Genomic DNA, 18,880 nt, shown 5'->3' with positions numbered 1-18,880 from the left:
TACCTTAGTGCACAGAACCTTTGTACAATCTTATATAGTGCCCTAAGTGTTCTTTACAATTGGCAGGAAAAGGTTTGGCAAGCTATGATAGGTAGAAAAGTCTAACTGAAGCTTGTGTTAGAGTGACCTCCAGAGTAGCCTCTGGACTCGATTTGAACTCTCTCGGCCATTGATACCTTATTTGTTACACTTCTTTTCCTCTTTTGGTTAGGATGGCATTGTTGATCTTATAGTGCCAGGACCAGACTCATCCATGGGAGTCAACTCCCATGCCATTAAGGAAGTTTTCACCACTGGATGTCATGTCCCATGTAGGGGGGCGGGCAATGATTTCACTTGCAGAGTTGGGCTTAGAGAGAGAGCGGCCACATCTAAGCCACAAAACAGATCCTCTGGAAGTAACTCTTAGGCAATACCTATAGTTAAAATAAGCTTCTCCATTACATACATAAGCTTCACAAGAGCAAGCCTCAAGATCACTGGGCCTACTGATTTGGGTGTCCCTAATGATTGTCCCTAATGTCGGACAGTATCAGGGGGTTCCATGGTGGTAAAGTTCAATTGCTCCATATTTTTTCTCCCATCCCTGAAGGGACTTTGCCAATATTTTTTGATTATCTGCTTAATATACTCTGGGATTTATCCAAGCATTACATTAAGCTGTATAGGATTAAAGGTCCTCATTCTTATTTTGGGGTCCCAATGTTTGGATTGTTTAAATGATCAATCCAGACAATTAAATTATGTGCTACAGAAAATTTAGGTCCTGGACAAAATAAATCTTTCTTCCTTTGATCTCAAAGAGTAGATGAAGTTCTAAAATACAATGTCTTCCTTACCCCTGTATTCTCAATTATCTTAATTCTGACCTGATCAGCTTTGTTCTTATCTCTAAATACCAGGTTATACATCTACAAAACAACCTCTCAAAATCCAGGAGTAACAATTACTGCTCTAGACTATATGTGAATATTATAAAAGCTTACATCTAGGTTCTGTATTCTTATAAGTATTTTCTAAATGAGACCATACAACATTTGCTCTTTTGTTACTAGCTTATTTTGCTTCACCAAATGTCCCACACATTCATTCACAATGCTGCATGCCTCACAACTTCACTCCTTTTTTTACCATCCCAATATTCGATCATATGTATACACCGTAGCTCGCCAATCTGACTTCTCGGTCAGTGCCTCCTTCAGACACCTTCATTCATTGGGGATCATGCATTATATTAAAAGTCAACAGTTCATCAACACTGTAAGTTGTAGATAATTTCTGTGTTCCCAAGAGAAAGATAACAAATTAACACACCTTCACCAAATAGAAAATCCAAACCTCCCCTTAACTCTTGTCCCTCCCCCCATTATTTATCCCTGGTGTTGCTGTGGTACTGTTGATGTTTTCCTGTTAAATACAGCTCAGAGATGCAATAGCAGTTTTTCCACTATACCACAAAATTATACACTCTGTTCCAAGACTCATACCTTTGCAGTAGTTCCTGCAAGAATATATTTATATTTGCACTGTTAATCAGTGGGACATTTGGGTCTATACAACTCCTTTCAATCATGTTCACATTCGACATGGTAAATTACCTATAGACCCACTAGTGAGCTGTCTTCACTTGTCTATTCCCTTTCAATTAAGTTCAACCTCATTAGTTAATCATTCACCAAGCTCTAGCTTCTGAGTATCTCCAGTCCCCTATATTCTACATCATAAACCTCTGATTTTGCCTTTACAATGGTCATAGAAGGGGAATCATACAGTACCTATCATTTTGTGTCTGGCTTATTTCACTCAGCATTATGTTCTCAAGGCTCATACGTCTTGTCATCTGCTTCAGGATGTCATTTTGTATTGCTGCTGCATAATATTTCATCGTATATATATATATATACCACGTTTTCTTAATCCACTCATCTGTTGATAGGCATTTGGATTGTTTCTATCTTTTGATGATTGTAAATAATGATGCTATGAACATCAGTGTGCAAATGTCTGTTTGTGTCATTGCTCTTAGCTCTTCTGGGTATTTACCAATTAGTGCTATTGCTGGGTCACAGGACAACACGATATTTATTCTTCCAAGGAACTGCCAAACTATCTTCCACAGTGGCTGCACCACTATACATTCCCACCAGCAGTGCATAAGTTTCCCAATTTCTCCACATCCTCTCCAACATTTATAGTTCCCTGTTTAATAGCAGCCATTCTTATAGGTGTAAGGTGTAATCTCATTGTAGTCTTGATGTACATTTCACTTATAGCTAGTGAAAATGTATCATCTCTTCATGTGTTGTGGTTTTTTTTTTTAGTTTTTCAACTTTTTTATTGTATAATATAACATATATACAAAGCAAAGAAATAAAAAGGCAATTTAAAAAGTAGTTGCAACAACAAGTAGTTACAGGGCAGATCCCAAAGTTTGTTGTGGGCTACCATATGATCCTCTCAGATTTTTTTCTTTCTAGCTGCTCCAGAACATAGGAGGTTTAGAAGGCTTAAACATTTTTTTATCAACACAATCAACCTTTTTTCCTTCTTTTTGGTGAAAAATAACATACACAAAAAGCAATAAATTTCAAAGCACTGCACCACAATTTGTTTTAGAATATATTTCAGAGTTTGATATGGATTACAATTCCACAATTTTAGGTTTTTACTTCTAGCTGCTCTAAGATACTAGAAATTAAAAGAGATATCAATTTAAGGATTCAGCATTCATATTCATTTAAGTCCTATCTTCACTGTATAACCCCATCACCACCTTTGAACTTCCCATCCCTCTTTTTAGGGATGTTTGGGCTATGGTTATCCTAAATTTTTCATGTTGGAAGGTCTGTCACTAATATGGGGTAGGGAGATGCAACTATCTGATGTTCTGGAGAGACTGAGTAAGTTTTCACGACTTATCTGGACCAGGGACCCATTTGGAGGTTGTAGATCTCTGGAAAGTTACTCTAGTTCATGGAACCTTTCTAGAATCTTAGTGCCCTAGGTGTACTTTAGGATTGGCTGGGATGGGGCTGGTTAGGGTTTTGCAGGTTATGATAGGTGGCAAGGTAACCTCCAGAGTAGCCTCTCAACTATTTGAATTCTCACTGCCACTGATACTTTATTAGTTACACTTCTTTTCCCCCTTTTGATCAGGATGGAATTGTTGATCCCATGGTGCCAGGGCCACATTCATCCCTGGGAGTCATATCAATGTCATCAGGGAGACTTTCACCCCTGGATGTCATGCCCCATGTAGGGGGGAGGGCAATGATTTCACTTGCAGAGCTGGGCTTAGAGAAAGTGAGGCCACATTTGAGCCACAAAAGGGGTTCTCCAGAAGTAATTCTTAGGCATGATTATAGGTAGTCTAAGCTTCTCCATTACCACATAAGCTTCACTGAGTAAGTCTCAGGATGGTGAGCATGGCCTACTGATTTGGGTGTTTCTAAAGTTTGACACAGTATCAGGGGATTCCCTGATGGTAAGTTTTAATAGTTCCATATTCTTTCTCCCATCTCTCAAGGGACTTTGCCAATACTTTTTGATTATCTGCTTAATATTCTCTAGGATTTTTCCAGGCATTACAATAATCTATACAAGATTAAAGCAGCTCTTTCTTATTCTGGGCTCCCTGTGTTTCAGTTGTTCAAATGAGCTACACAAATAGGTTGAGTTAAATTATGCACTAAAGAAAATTTCAGTTCCAGGTCAATTAAACCTTTCTTTCTTTGATCTCAAAGAGTATGTGTGGTTCTGAAATATAGACACTGTCTTCCTTACCCCTATGTTCTGAATTATATTTACCCCAACCTGATTGGCTTCATTCTTATCTCTCTTGATCAGTATATATATATATATATAAAACAGCCTCTCAAAATCCATAAATAATCATCATCACTCCAGACAATGTGTCTGCTCTAAAAGCTTACAATCTAGGCCCTGGTCTTCTTATAAGCATTTCTAAAGAAGACCATGCCATTGTTGTTCTTTTGTTTCTGGCTTATTTTGCATCACCAATGTCCCACATGTTCATTCATGTTGTTTCATGCCTCACGACTTTGTTCCATTTTGTAGCAGCATGACCTTCATTCATAAATATACACCATCATTCACCCAATCTTCTTCCCAGTTAGTGCATCCTTCAGCCACCTGCATTCATTAGGCATCATATATAATGCCCAGAGTCCACAGTCCATCAATACTCTCAATTGTAGATACTTTCATTGTTCCCAAGAGGAGGATAACCAATAAACATACCTTCATCAAACAGGAAATCTAAACCTTCTCTTAACTCTTGTCCTTTCCCTCATCAAACAGGAAATCTAAACCTTCTCTTAACTCTTGTCCTTTCCCTGTGCTGTTGCTGTGGTGGTGCTGATGTTTCTGTTTTGAACATAGCCCATAGCATGCAATAGCAGTTTTCCCCCTGTACACTGGGCTTAAATATTCTTTATACATGAATCATATCTTTGAAGTAATTCTTGCAAGAACTAATTCATATTTCTATGTTAATCAGTGGGACATGTAGATCTATACAACCCCTTTCAATCTTATTCATTTTCAATATGGTAGCATCAATATGGATAGTATAGACCCACTAGAGAATCACCTTTGCTCCTGTCTATTACTTTATGTTGGACTTCAACCTCATTAGCTAATGGTTCACCAATCTCTAGCTTCTACGTATCTCTAAGTCCCCTATATTCTGTATTATAAGCCTCTGATTATACCTTTATGCTGGTCATAAAAGTGAAATCACACAGTATCTATCCTTTTGTGTCTGGTTTATTTCACTCAGCATTATGTCAAGGCTCATCCATCTTGTCATGTGCTTCAGGACATCATTTTGTATTACTGCTGCATAATATGTATATATCCCATTTTGTTAACCCACTCACATCTGTTGATGGGCATTTGGTTTGTTTCCATCTTTCGGTGATTGTGAATAATTCTGCTCTGAACATCAGTGTGCAAATGTCTGCGTCATTGCTTTCAGTTCTTCTGGGTATATACTAAGTAGTGCTATTGCTGGGTCATAGGGCAACTCGATATTTAGTTTCCTAAGAAACTGCCAAACGGTTTTCCATAGTGGCTGTACCATTATACATTCCCATCAGCAGTGTATAAGTGTCCCAATTTCTCCACATCCTCTCCAATATTTATAGCTACCTGTTTGTTTAATGGCAGCCATTGTTATAGGTGTGAGGTGGTATCTTATTGTAGTATTGATCTGCATCTCCTTTACAGCATCTCTTCATGTGCTTTTGAGCCATCTGCATTTGCTCTTCAGAAAAATGCCTATTCAAACCTTTAGCACATTTTATAATTAGATTGTTCTTTCATTGTTGAGTTATATGATTTTTTGTATATGCAGGAAATCAAACCTTTGTCTGATATGTGATATCCAAATATTTTTTTCCTATTGAGTTGGCTGCCTCTTGACCTTCTGACAAACTGTTATGAGGTACAGAAGCATTAGATTTTGAGGAGTTCCCATTTATCTATTTTTTCTTTTGTTGTTTACGCTTTGGGTGTAAAGTTTAGGAAGCTACCTCATAACTAAGTCTTGAAGATGTTTTCCTATATTTTATTCTAGAAGGCTTATAATGCTAATTGTCATATTTAGGTCTACACAACCCCTTTGTTTGATCCACGTTGAGTTAATTTTTGTTTAGGGTATAAGATAAGGGTCCTCTTTCATTCTTTTGCCTATTGATGTCCAAGTTCTCCCATGCCCATTTATTGAAAAGACTATTTTGTCCCAGTTCAGTGGATTTGGGGGCCTTGTCAAAAATCAGTTGACCATAATTCAGTGGTCTACTTCTGCAATCTCAATTCTATTCCATTGGACAATACTTCTATCTTATGCTAGTACCATGCTGTTTTGACCACTGTCGCTTCATAATAAGTTCTAAAGTCAGGAAGTGTTAATCCTCCCACTTTGTTCTTCTTATTTTAGGATTTTTTTTTTACCTATTAGGGGTCTCTTTCTCTTCCAGATGAATTGGGTAACTAGCTTTTCCAACTCTTCAAAGAAGGTATTTGGAATTTTGATTGGTACTACGTTGAATCTGTAGATCAATTTGGGTAGAATTGACATCTTAACTACATTTAACCTTCCTGTCCATGAGCAGAGAATGTCTTTCCACCTATTTAGATCTTCTTTGATTTTTTTTTAGCAATATTATGTAGTTCTCTGTGTATAACTGCTTTACATCCCTAGTTAAGTTCATTTCTAAGTACTTGGTTCTTTTACTTGTTATTTTGAATAAAATTTTTTCGTTAATTGACTCCTCAGTAAGGTCACTGTTTGTGTAGAGAAACATTACTGATTTTTGCACATTAATTTTATATCCTGCCACTTGCTGAATTTGTTTATTAGCTAAAGTAACTTTGTTGTAGAGTTCTCAGGATTTTCCAAGAACAGTAACATATCATCTGCAGATAATGAAGGTTTTACTTCTTACTTACCAGTTTGGATGCCTTTTTTTCTTTGTCCTGCCTGATTGCTCTAGCTAGAACTTCCAGTACAATGCTGAATAATAGTGGTGACAGTGGGCATCCTTGTCTCATTGATGATCTTAGGGGGAAAGCTTTCAGTCTCTCTCCATTGAGTATGATGCTAGCTATTGGTTTTTCATATATGCCCTTTATCACATTGAGGAAGTTATCTTTGCTTCCTATCTTTTGAAGTGTTTTTTTTTATCAGAAAAGGATGCCAAATTTTGTCAAATGTTTTTTCAGCATCAATATGATCATGTGATTTTTCCCTTTTATTTTGTTAATGTGCTGTTATTTTGTTAATGTGCTGTTTTACATTAATTGATTTTTTTGGTTGAGCCATCCTTGCATTCCTAGTACAAACCCCACTTGGTCATGTTGTATAATTCCTTAAGTGTGTTGTTGGATTTGATTTGCTAGTATTTTGTTGAAAGTTTTGCATCTATGTTCATTAGGGAGATTGACCTATAGCTTTTCTTTTGTATAGCATCTTTACCTGGTTTTAGAATTAAAATATTAGCTTCATAAAATGAGTGAGGTAGCATTCCCTTTTCCTCAGCTTTTTGTAAAAGTTTGAGGAGTATTTTGTATTAGTTCTTTATGGAATGTTTGATAAAATTCCCCTATGAAACTATCTGATCCTGGGGCTTTTCTTTGTAGGGGTATTTCTGATGACTGACTGAATCTCTATTTGTGATTAGTTTGTTGAGATCGTCTATTTCTTCCTGAGTCAATGTAGCGTTTGTGTGTTTCCAGAAATTTGTTCATGTCATCTAAGTTGTCTAGTTTGTTGGCGTATAGTTGTTCATAGTATCCTCTTATGATTTCTTTTATTTCTTCAGGGTCTGTGGTAACACACCCCTTCTCATTTCTGATTTTGTTTACTTGCAACCTCTCTTTTTTTGTCAGTCTTGCTATAGGCCCATCAATTTTATTGATTTTCTCAAAGAATCAGCTTTTGGTTTTATTGATTCTTTCTATTGTTCTTTTGTTCTCCAATTCATTTAACCCTGCTTTAATCTTTGTTATTTCTCTTCCTTTATTTGCCTTGGGTTTAGTTTGCTGTTCTTACTTGAGTTCTTCCAGGTGAGCAGCTAAGTCCTTGACTTTTGCTCTTTCTTGTTTTTTAATATAGGCATTTAAGTCAATAATTTCCCTCTCAGCACAGCCTTTGTTGCATCTCATAAGTTCTGATATGCTGTATTCTCATTTTCATTTGTCTCCATATAGCTACTGATTTCTCCAGCAATTTCTTCTTTGACTTACTGGTTGTTTAAGAGTGTGTTATTTAATCTTCATATATTTGTGAATGTCCTCATTCTTTGGTGGTTATTGAGATTCAGCTTAATTCCACTGTGATCAGAGAAAGTGCTTTGAATAATTTCAATGTTTTTAAATTTAAAGACCTGTTTTGAACCCCAGTATATGATCCGTCCTAGAGAATGCCCCATGAGCATTAGAGAAGAGTGTATATCCTGGTGTTTTAGGGTGTAATGACCTTATATGTCTGTTAGATCTAATTCATTCATCAAGTTGTTTAACTTCTCTATTTCCTTGATGATCTTCTGTCTGGTTGTTCTATCTATAGAGAGTGGTATATTTGAAGTCTCCTACTATTACTGCTGACATATCTATCACTCCCTTCAGTTTTGTCAATGTCTGTCTCATGTACTTTGGAGCTCCTTGATTATGAGGATAGATTTTTATTATTGTTATTTTTCTTGGTGAACTGTCCCTTTTATAAATATATAGTGTCCTTCTTTGTCTCTTATGATGTCTTTATATTTAAAGTCCTCTTCGCCTGATATTAGTATAGCTACTATGCTTTCTTTTGATTACAGCTTGCATGGAACGTCTTTTTCCATCCTTTCACTTTCAACCTATTTGTATCCTTGTGTCTAAGATGAGTCTGTTGTAAGCAACATATAGCTGGATTATATTTCTTAATCCATTCTGCCAGTCTGTATCTTTTAATTGGTAAGTTTAGTCCATTAACATTCAAAGTTATTACTGTAAAGGCATTTCTTGAATCTACCATCTTATTTTTTGAATTTTATTTGTGAGATCTTTATACTCTTTTTACCCTTTAAGTTACCATTACTAGTACTCTTCAATTCTGTGCCCTTCTCCAGACCTCCCTCTCTTGTCTTTTTTTTTCAACTGGCAGAACTCCCTTGTATTTCTTGTAGGGCTGGTCTCTTGTTGACAAATTTTTTCAGGGTTTGTTTGTGAAAATTTTAATCTCTCCCTCAGTTTTTTTTTTATTTTTAACTTTTTTTTTATTGTATAGTATAAAAGCAAAAAGAAATAAACAATAACAAATAAACAAAGCAAAGAAATAAAAAAGCAATAGTGTCCAAAGCACTCTTTACAAGTAGATAAAGGACAGATTCCAGAGTTTGTCATGGACTACCATATTATCCTTTCACATTTTTCCTTCTAGCTGCTCCAGAATATAGGAGGCTAGAGGGCTTAGATTTTTTTTTTATCATCACAATTGACTTTTTTTCCTTCTTTTTATGTGAAAATAAGATATATATGAAAAAAGCTATAAATTTCAAAGCACTCACCACAATTAGTTGTAGAACATATCTCATTTTGACATGGATTATAGCTTCACAATTTTTGTTTTTACTTCTAGTTGCTTTAAAATACTGGAGACTAAAAGAGATATCAATTTAATGATTCAGCATTCATATCCATTTGTTACATCCTTTCTTCTCTGTATAACTCCACCATTACCTTTGATCTTTCCATCCCTCTCTTTAGGGATGTTTGGGCTATGGCAATCTTAAATTTTTCTTATTGGAAGGGTCTGTCACTAATATGGGGTAGGGAGTTGGAACTATCTGATGTCCTGGAGAGGCTGGGCTAGGTTTCAGAACTTACCTGGACCGGAGACCCATCTGGATATCCCTCTGTTTTAAAGGACAATTTGGCTGGGTACAGAATTCTTGGCTGGAAGTCTTTGTCTTTCAGAATCTTAAATATACCATACCACTGCTGACCACTTCCATGGTGCCAGTTAAGTAGTCTGAACTTGGTCTTACGAGGTTTCCCTTGTATATAGTAGACTTTTTTTCTCTTGCTGCTTTCAGGACTTTCTGCTTCTCTTCAACATTTGACAGACTGATTACCACGTGTCTTGGGGAAGGCCTATTTGGATTTTTTCTGTTTGGAGTTTGTTGAATTTCTTTGACTTGTACATTTATGTCATTTATAAGGGTTGGAAGTTTTCTCCCATTATATCCTCAACTAATCTTCCTAGCCCTTTACTCTTCTCTTCTCCTTCTGGTACCCCAATGGTTCTTATATTTGTGTGCTTTGTTCTGTACATCATTTCCCTGAGATCCAATTGAAATTCTTCCATCTCTTGTGCCATTTGCTGCTTTAAGTGTTCAAAACCAGTCATCCTGTCGCTTATTCTTTCTTTTGCCTTTTCAAATATACTGTTGTGCATCTCTAGCATATTTTTTATTTGGTCTACAGAATCTTTACTCTCTATGATATCTGCTATTTTTCTATCCTTTCAAATTTCTCTTTATGCTCTTCTAGTGTCTTCTTGATCTCCTTTATGTCATTAGCCATCAAATTTATTTTATTTAGTAGAGTTATATGAACATCTTTGATTAGTTGTTCCAATGTCTGTGTCTGCTTCTGGCATTTTAATTTGGTTGTTAAGCTGGGTTGTATCTGTCCACATCATGATATGTCTAATAATCTGCTGTCTTCATGGCATGTAAATATCTTGATTGGTGTATTAGTTAGGTTCTCTAGAGAAACATAATCAAAAGGAAATATTCATAAATATAAAATTTATAAAAGTGTCTCACATAACTGTGGGAATATAGAGTTCAAAATTCATAGGGCAGGCTGTGAAGTGATGACTCCAATGGAGGGTCTCAATGAACACCGCAGGAGAGGCTCACCAGATGAAGCAGGAAGAGAGACTGTCTCTTCTGAATCCTCCTTAAAAGGCTTCCAGTGATTAGATTAAGCATCTCTCATTGCAAAAGACACTCCCCTTGGCTGACTACAAATGGAATCAGCTGTGGATGCAGCGGACATGATCATGATCTAATTCTGTGAAATGTCCTCATAGCAACAGACAGGCCAGCACTTGCCCAACCAGACAAATAGGTACCACCACCTGGCCAAACTGACACTTGAACCTGACCATGACAGTCCACCCCTTGTCAACTTGGCAGCTATACTCATCACTTTAAACCATACCTAATTTCTAAATAGAAAACAGTAAAACACATTTTTTTTCCTTATCTAACAATACTCAACTGTCCTGCATATAACTGGAAACACATTAAATTTCTCCAGAATAGGATGTAAGTCCTTGGGTAATATTCATTCTTAAACTTGATATCGTACAACTTAAACAGTATAACATGAACAAAACAGCATCATCATCCTCGTTTCTGTAACCGATCACGTGGTCGTAGTTCATATTTATCACTACCTTCTTCCACTACCCATTCCATGTTCCCTTTACCTCAGCAAGCACTTCAGCTGGCCGTGGTTCTTTGTCTGGTGGGGTGACCCAAACCTTCATTCCTGAAGCTTCAGAGCCATTGGTAGTCCTGCCCAGATTGGGTTGTTAGTTTTCCATTGATATTAGTCACAGGGCAAGGTAGTACTAAAAGACACCCTAGGGGATCTCCTATACTCCAGGAAAACTCTTCTTTACCTTCATTGTGTAGTTGCAGTCCTATTTCCCCCTGACAGTCAGGGTCAAACATCCCAGCCAGTAATGTAATCCCCTTCTTGGCTTGTTGATCCAGGGGCATGAGTAGCCCAAAGGTACTAGGTGGCAGTCTTAGATTCCAGTTCAATGGAATCATTGTTTCTCCTGGTGGAAGCACTCCCCCTTTGGGAACTAAAACCTGTAGACCAGTAGAGCTCAGAGTTGCAGGGACAGGAAGCAAAAATTTTCCTCGTGGATCACTAGGGGTAATACTTAGTGGTGCCACTCCCATTTCCACCCTTTGGTTCCTGGACCCATGGATCCTGGCTATTGGGGAAAAATCACCATACAGTGGACACTGATTCAGAGCATACACAGCTTCCTGCAGATCATTACCCCAGGTCTTCAAGGTATTGTCACCTAGTTGGCACAGTAATTAAGTTTTCAAAAGGTCATTCCACTGTTCTATCAATCCAGCTGCTTCTGGATGACAGGGAACATGGTAAGACCAGAGAATTCCATGAGCATGAGCCCATTCCTGCACTTCATTTGCTGTGAAGTGTGTTCCTTGATCAGATGCAATGCTGCGTGGAGTACCATGGTGATGGATAAGGCATTCTATAAACCCACGAATGGTAGTTTTGGTAGAAGCTCTGCATGCAAGGAAAGCAAACCCATATCCAGAGTATGTGTCTATTCCAGGTAGAATAAATTGCTGCCCCCGTCCATGAAAGGAGTGGTCCAATGTAATCAACCTGCCACCATGTAGCTGGCTGGTCACATCAGGGAATGGTGCCATATTGGGGGCTGAGTGTGGGTCTCTGTTGCTAGCAGACTGGGCACTCAACAGTGGCTGTAGCCAGGTCAGCCTTGGTGAGTGGAAGTCCACGTTGCTGAGTCCATACATAACCTCCATCCCTACCACCATGACCACCTTCTTCATGAGCCCATTGGACAATGACAGAAGTGGCTAGGGAAAGAGGCTGACTGGTATTCACAGAACAGATCATTTTATCCACATGATTATTGAAACCTTCCTCTGCTGAAGTCATCCTCTGGTGCGCATTCACATGGGACACAACTATCTTCGTATTTTTAGCCCACTTAGAAATGTCTATCCACATACCTCTTTCCCCAGACCTCTTTGTCTGTCACTAATTTTCCAACTATGGTCTTTCCAAGTCCCTGACTATCCAGCCAAACAATTAGCAACAGCCCATGAGTCAGTACACAAACACACTTCCAGTCAGTTCTCCTTCCAAGTAAAATGAACAACCAGGTGCTCTGCTCAAAGTTCTGCCCACTGGGAGGATTTACCCTCACCAATATCCTTCAAGGATACCCCAGGAAGGGGCTGTCGTGGTGTAGCTGTCCACTTTTGGGTAGTACTTACATATTATGCAGAACCATCTGTAAACAAAGCCCGAGTTTTCTCTTCCTCAGTCAATTCACTGTAAGGAACTCCCCAAGAGGCCATAGCTCTGGTCTGGGAAAGAGATGCAGCAACTTAATCCTTCACCTTAGAAGGGATATCTTGACATGCCCCACACCACTGGACACCTAGAAATTTCACTGACATGGAAGGCCCCTGTATTTTTGTTGGATTCATCTCCCATATTCTGACATGCAAATGCCTTACCAATAAGTCTAGAGTCATTGCTACTTATTGCTGACTAGCTCCAATCAACATATCATCAATATAATGGGCCAGTGTGGTGTCTTGTGGGAGTCCCTGCAGACAATATTATGACATAGGGCTGGAGAGTTGATATACCCCTGAGGTACGACAGTCAAAGTATATTGCTGACCTTGCTGGCTGAAAGCAAACTGTTTCTGGTGGTCTTTACTAACAGCTATTGAGAAAAAAGCATTTGCCAGATCAATAGCTGCATACCAGGTACCAGGGGATGTACTGATTTGCTCAAGCAATGATGCCACATCTGGAACAGCAGCTGCAATTGGAGTTACCACCTGTTGAGCTTACAATAATCCACTGTCTTCCAAGATGAATCTGTTTTCTGCACAGGTCAAACAGGAGAGTTGAACCCCATGTGGTGGGAATTATTACCCCTGCATCCTTCAAGTCCTTAAACGTGGCAGTAATCTCTATAATTCCTCCAGGTATCCAGTACTGCTTCTGAGTTACTATTTTGCTAGATAGGGGCAGTTCTAGTGGCTTCCACTTAGCATTTTCCACCATAACAGCCCTCATTCCACAAGTTAGAGAGCCAATGTGGGGATGCTGCCAGTTGCTCAGTATGTCTATTCCAATTATGCATTCTGGAACTGGGAAAATAACAGAATTGGTCCAGGGGCCCACTGGACCCACTTTGAGACAGACCTGAGCTAAAATTCCATCAATCACCTGACCTCCATAAGCCCCTACTCTCACTGGTGGACCAGAGTGATGTTTTGGGCCCTCTGGAATTAATGTAACTTCTGAACTAGTGTTCAATAATACCCAAAATATCTGATTATTTCCTTTTCCCCAAAGCACAGTTACCCTGGTAAAAGGCCTTTGACCTCCTTGGGGAAGGCTTGGAGGAAGATTAGCAGTATATATCTGTGGCAGTGTAACAGGGTTCACCCCTAAAGGGACCTGGCCTCCCCTTCATTCAAGGGGCTCTGGGTCTGTAAACTGTCTCAAGTCTGGAAATTGATTAAGGGGCTGTGACTCCGTGTTTTTGTAATTCAAGTTAGACTTCTGTTCACTTGACCTAGAACTCTTTTGTTTATATAGCTCAAAAAAGAATTTAGTAGACTGCCCATCTATGGTCTTTCTAGGTATCCCAAGATTTACTAGCCAATGCCACAAATCTCCGCGAGTCAGATTATTTTGACTCCTGCTTTAAGTCTGCTCTCTATTATGATAGCCACATCCACCCTGTCTTTGGCAATTAAGTGCTGCCACCTGGCTTCTGCCAACTCGGGATCTGGTTGTGTTTAAGGATTTCAGCTCAGTGACAGCAGTTTCCAGTCTGACCTACAGAGAAATGCAACTAAAGAGTTCTTCAGGGATAATGGCACTAGTCTCACAAATTTATTTTTCACTGTTCTGGTAAAAGATGCATCCTCTAGATATTCCTGGGGTGTAAGAGCAGGGCTTTAAATGATAAATCCACTCTAACATTCCAATCTCTCTAAGCCTCTGGATCCCCTTATCTACATTATACCAGGGCAGTTCTGGCATTTCAACCTCAGGTAATGTCGGCCACCTTTTGATCCATGTTTCAGCCAACCATCCAAACAAACTATCAATGCCTTTTCTAGCCCCTCAAGCTATAACACTGAATGTATAATCTCTGCTTAGGGGGCCCATTTCAATAAATTCAGCCTGATCCAGCCTTATATTCCTCCCACCATTATCCCACACCCTCAAAATCCATTGCCACACATATTCCAAATTTCTGTTTATATAAATTGGAAAACTCACACAGTTCTTTTGCAGTATAGCATACATCCTCATGTATTATACTTTGTACTCACCTTTAGGGGTCTGTTGGGACTTTAGTCTAGTTATAGGTCTGGAAGAAATGAGGAGTGGTGCGGGTGGGTCATGAAAAGAATTAGAAGTATCTTCCAAGCTATTTGCTTCAGGGTATTCATTCATTTGCAGTTTCATCTGGTGAAACAGGATTAATCAGGGCTAATCCCTTCAGGTGGAGGTTGAGTGGCCAACTCCTTAAGGCAGGCTGGAGGTGGGGCAGCTATGTCCTCAGGGCAGACTATCACAGGGTTATCTAGAGATGACTCAGCACGACCTAGGGTTTCAACTTCCCCACCAATATCATTATCAATCCATATGTCACCATCCCATCTTTCAGGGTCCCACTCCTTTCCAATCAATGCTCTCATTTTAACAGTAGACACCATGCAAAATTGAGATTTCAGTTTATGTTGTAAAGTTGCTACTCTAACAATAAGATTCTGAGTCTGATTTTCAGAGATCTCAAGTCTACGGCCACACGAAACAAGATTTTCCTTCAAGACACTCACAGAAGCATTTATATCAGTCAGATGGCATGCAAGCTTCTCATTTGAAGCCTTAAACCCATCCCTTTCAGTCACTGATGTATACAGTGTATCTAACAACAACCAGCCACCATCTCCATACCTCCTATTTCCACAAAACTCCATAAAGGTGTCAAAAACATTATCCCCCAGAGCCTGGCTTCATACAAGCGATGAATTAGAAGAATCGAATGGTGATATTTTGACTATCTCTTTTGCCAACTCACTCTATGGATTGGATGTGTCATTGATTATGGGAATCAGAGTCCTTAGTGCCTTTGAGTCCAGTCAGAGTAGAAAACCATTCATGAAAACCCATTTTTAAGATTCTGTTTCTTAAGACCCCACTTCTGGTACCAAGTTGTATTAGTTAGGGTTTTCTAGAGAAACAGAACCAACAGGAAATATTCATAAATATAAAATTTATAGAAGTGTCTCACATAACTGTGGGACTGTAGAGCCCAAAATTTGTAGGGCAGCCTGTGAAGTGATGACTCTGATGGGGGGTCTCGATGAACTCCACAGGAGAGGCTCACCAGCCGAAGCAGGAATAGAGACTGTTTCTTCTGAATCCTCCTTAAAAGGCTTCCAGTGATTAGATTAAACATCACTATTGCAAAAGACACTCCCCTTGGCTGACTACAAATGGAATCAGCTGTGGATGCAGTCGACATGATCATGATTTAATTCTATGAAATGTCCTCATAGCAACAGACAGGCCAGCACTTGCCCAACTAGTCAAACAAGTACCACCACCTGGCCAAGTTGACATATGAACCTGACCATGACAATTGGTTTACTTTGGAAATTGATTTCCTTCAGTAGTCTAAAGCCTTGTATTTGCTGGATGGATGTGGAGCAGGATGCAGGGCATGGAGCAGGGCAAACATTGTAGGGATGCCTTGCAGCACAAGTATAGGCACAAGGTGGGGATGCTATCCTGGTGTCTGTGTGGGCACCCAGTGGTGGAAGGGGTTGTGGCTGTGCAGGTGCACGGATCTGTGGGGTGGGGCCCTGATGTGTGCTGATCTAGGGCATGGGGCCTTTTGTGCACATATGCAGAGTTACGACAGTGGGTAGGCATTGTGCCTGCATGGGCAGGGGCCAGATGTGGCCTGACTGTGCAGGACAGCACTTTCCCACAGCTGGGGTGGGGGTGGGGGAATGACTGCGGGCCGTACACATTCACAGATCTGGGAGTGCTGTAAACTGATATATGCACATGGGTGGGGGGGGGGACTCAGAAGGTGGGGTGGGGCTGCATGACTGTATGGCCTCAAGGTGAGTATAGCCTGAGTACAGAGATAAGTACCCACAGCTTTCATGCACTGGCAACTGCTTACAGGGGACAGAGACTGGGAAGTAGGGCTCGGGATAGGTGGGGCAGGGTGAGACTACCCTTGCACAGGAAAGGTGGGTTGGGGCAGGTGTGCACATACCTGGGGTGGGTCTGAGGCGGGTATGCACCTCAGGGTTTGGTGGGGCGAGGGCACTTGGAGTGCACAGATTGGGGGTGGGTGATGGGGTTCGAGCTGTGGTTTGCAGGGCTGCACTGGTGAGGGTAGCATGTTTAAGGAACACGGCTTGGCTTACTTCCTCGTCCCCATTTTTTATTATTTGTTATTTCCTAAATGATCTTATGAGACATTTTTCAGTTTTTATAGTCTTTTAAAATAAACAAAATCTGGTTTTACAGTCTCAATTGCATTTTGTCTTTAATTTTCACTCTATTTTTTTCCATATCCTCCCATTCATTTGGCTATATTCTATTGTCTGACTTAATCTGGATGCTTATTTCATTTTTTATTCTTTTCTAACAAAAGTATTTAAGACAATTTTTTTCCTATTAATTTATATCTCACGGGTCTTGGTACAAAGACTTTTAAATCATTAATTTCAGGATTTCCATTACTATTTCTTCTTTGGTCTAAAATTCATTTAGAAAGTCTTTTTCAATTTCCAAAATGTTTAAGGCATCTCTAAACAATACTGGCTTCTAGCTTATTTGTACATCTGATACCAATTCCTTGACATTTGTTGACTTGCAGCCAATTCTCAAAAAACATTTCATGTGTGAAAAGAAAAGAAGGGTAATGTCTCTATTGGATGTACCATTCAATATATGTTCATTATAATGGATGCCACTGAGGCATTTTCCTAGTCTGCACTTTTTGTTATTACACTTCAGCCTCTGAACTCAAGTGTCTACCCACACTCTTAAAAAGAAATTTTTGGATCTCTATAGATCAAAAACTATCTTCTATGACCCTACATGTAGTCTTCTGAGGCAAAAGAAAACTAGAGGTGGGAGGAAGATGGATATATTCTTATATAAATTAATGGTCTTCGCACTGTCTTGTTTCTCAGGTAGTAAGAACAAAGAGACTTGCTCTTGTAAATATATGCTAGATTATCTTAAGGAATTAGTTTCCAGATCTTCAATTTCAATGCATACAATTTCATAAAAATATCTGCCTGAAAAGGTGCCTTAGGACAAGGCTTCAGCCTTTTCCATAATCATTGCTCTCATACTTTACAAAACAAAGTTAAACCTCTCATTCATTCTGAATCTTACCAAGGCACTTTGGATTAAATTGCTACAGACATCAAGAGAAGGGACAATTTTAAATTCTGATGAGAAAGAGAATGTCACTGACAGAGTAAAAAGTCCTTTGCAATTCAGATGGCTTCTAATTTTTTGCTTTTAGCAAAACTGAAGAATAGTCTAACTGAACATATCATTAAAAAAAATAACTTGAAAGGAGTGAATTCTGGTATATAATTCTGAAGGAATTCAAATAACCGAGTAGCACTACTGTAACAAAAGTTCCATTCTCATCCAATTATTAGGCCATCACCTCTGTAAAAAAATATGGAATTAAAATTGATGCAAAGAGGATCCATATCTCACACTTTATACAAAAATTGACTCAAAATGGATCAAAGACTTAAACATTAGGTCTAAGACCATAAAACTTTTAGAAGAAAATGTAGGGAAATATCTTATAAATCTTGTAACAGGAGGCAGTTTCCTAGATCTTACACCCAAAGCATGAACACTGAAGAAAGAAATAGATAAATGGGAACTCCTCAAAATTAAACACTTTTGTGCATCAAAGAACTTTGTCAAAGAAGTAAAAAGATAGCTTACACAATGGGAGACAATATTTGGACAATATATATGAGGTAAGGGTCTAGTATCCAAATATATAAAGAGACTGTTCAACTCAACAACAAAAAGACAAAGAACCCAATTACAAAATGGGCAAAAGACACTTCTCAGAAGAGAGAATACAAATGGCCAAAAGGCATGTGAAAAGATGCTCAATTTCACTGGCTATTAGGGAAACGCAAATCAAAACCACAATGAGGTATCATGTCATACTTACCAGAAGGCCATTATCAATAAAACAGAAAACGACAAGGGCTGGAGAGGATGTGGAGAAAGAGGTACACTTATCCACTATTAGTGGGAATGTGAAGTGGTACAACTGCTCTGGAAGGCAGACTGGTGGTTCCTCAGGAAGCTTAAGTATAGAACTGCCATATGATCCGGCAATACCACTGTTAGGTATTTACTCAGAGGACACGAGGGCAAGGACACAAATGGTCATTTGCACCACTGTTTATAGCTGCATTACTTACAATTGCCAAGAGATGGAAACAGCC

General features: G+C 39.0%; 1 protein-coding gene across 4 annotated transcripts in view; it reads right to left on the bottom strand.

Moving 5' to 3' along the window:
• The window catches only part of HSF2 (heat shock transcription factor 2), a 114,834-nt gene that overhangs the window by 52,116 nt on the left and 43,838 nt on the right, over positions 1-18,880 (bottom strand). Inside the window, exon 14 of one of the 4 annotated variants that reach the window (XM_077162784.1) lies at positions 9,999-10,277. The exons of 2 other annotated variants lie outside the window; for them this stretch is intronic. In XM_077162784.1, the coding sequence (XP_077018899.1) occupies positions 10,207-10,277 (71 nt within the window). In that variant the 3' untranslated portion in view covers positions 9,999-10,206. Of the gene's footprint in view, positions 1-9,998; positions 10,278-12,543; positions 12,687-18,880 lie in introns of those variants that run through there. One more of the 4 variants, XM_077162786.1, reaches the window with a different exon arrangement.

The sequence above is a fragment of the Tamandua tetradactyla genome, chromosome 5 (genome assembly GCF_023851605.1).
Source record: "Tamandua tetradactyla isolate mTamTet1 chromosome 5, mTamTet1.pri, whole genome shotgun sequence".
NCBI classification, from domain to species: domain Eukaryota; kingdom Metazoa; phylum Chordata; class Mammalia; order Pilosa; family Myrmecophagidae; genus Tamandua; species Tamandua tetradactyla.
Note: the sequence above shows the minus strand (reverse complement) of the source record. Positions and strands in the feature narration are given on the sequence as shown.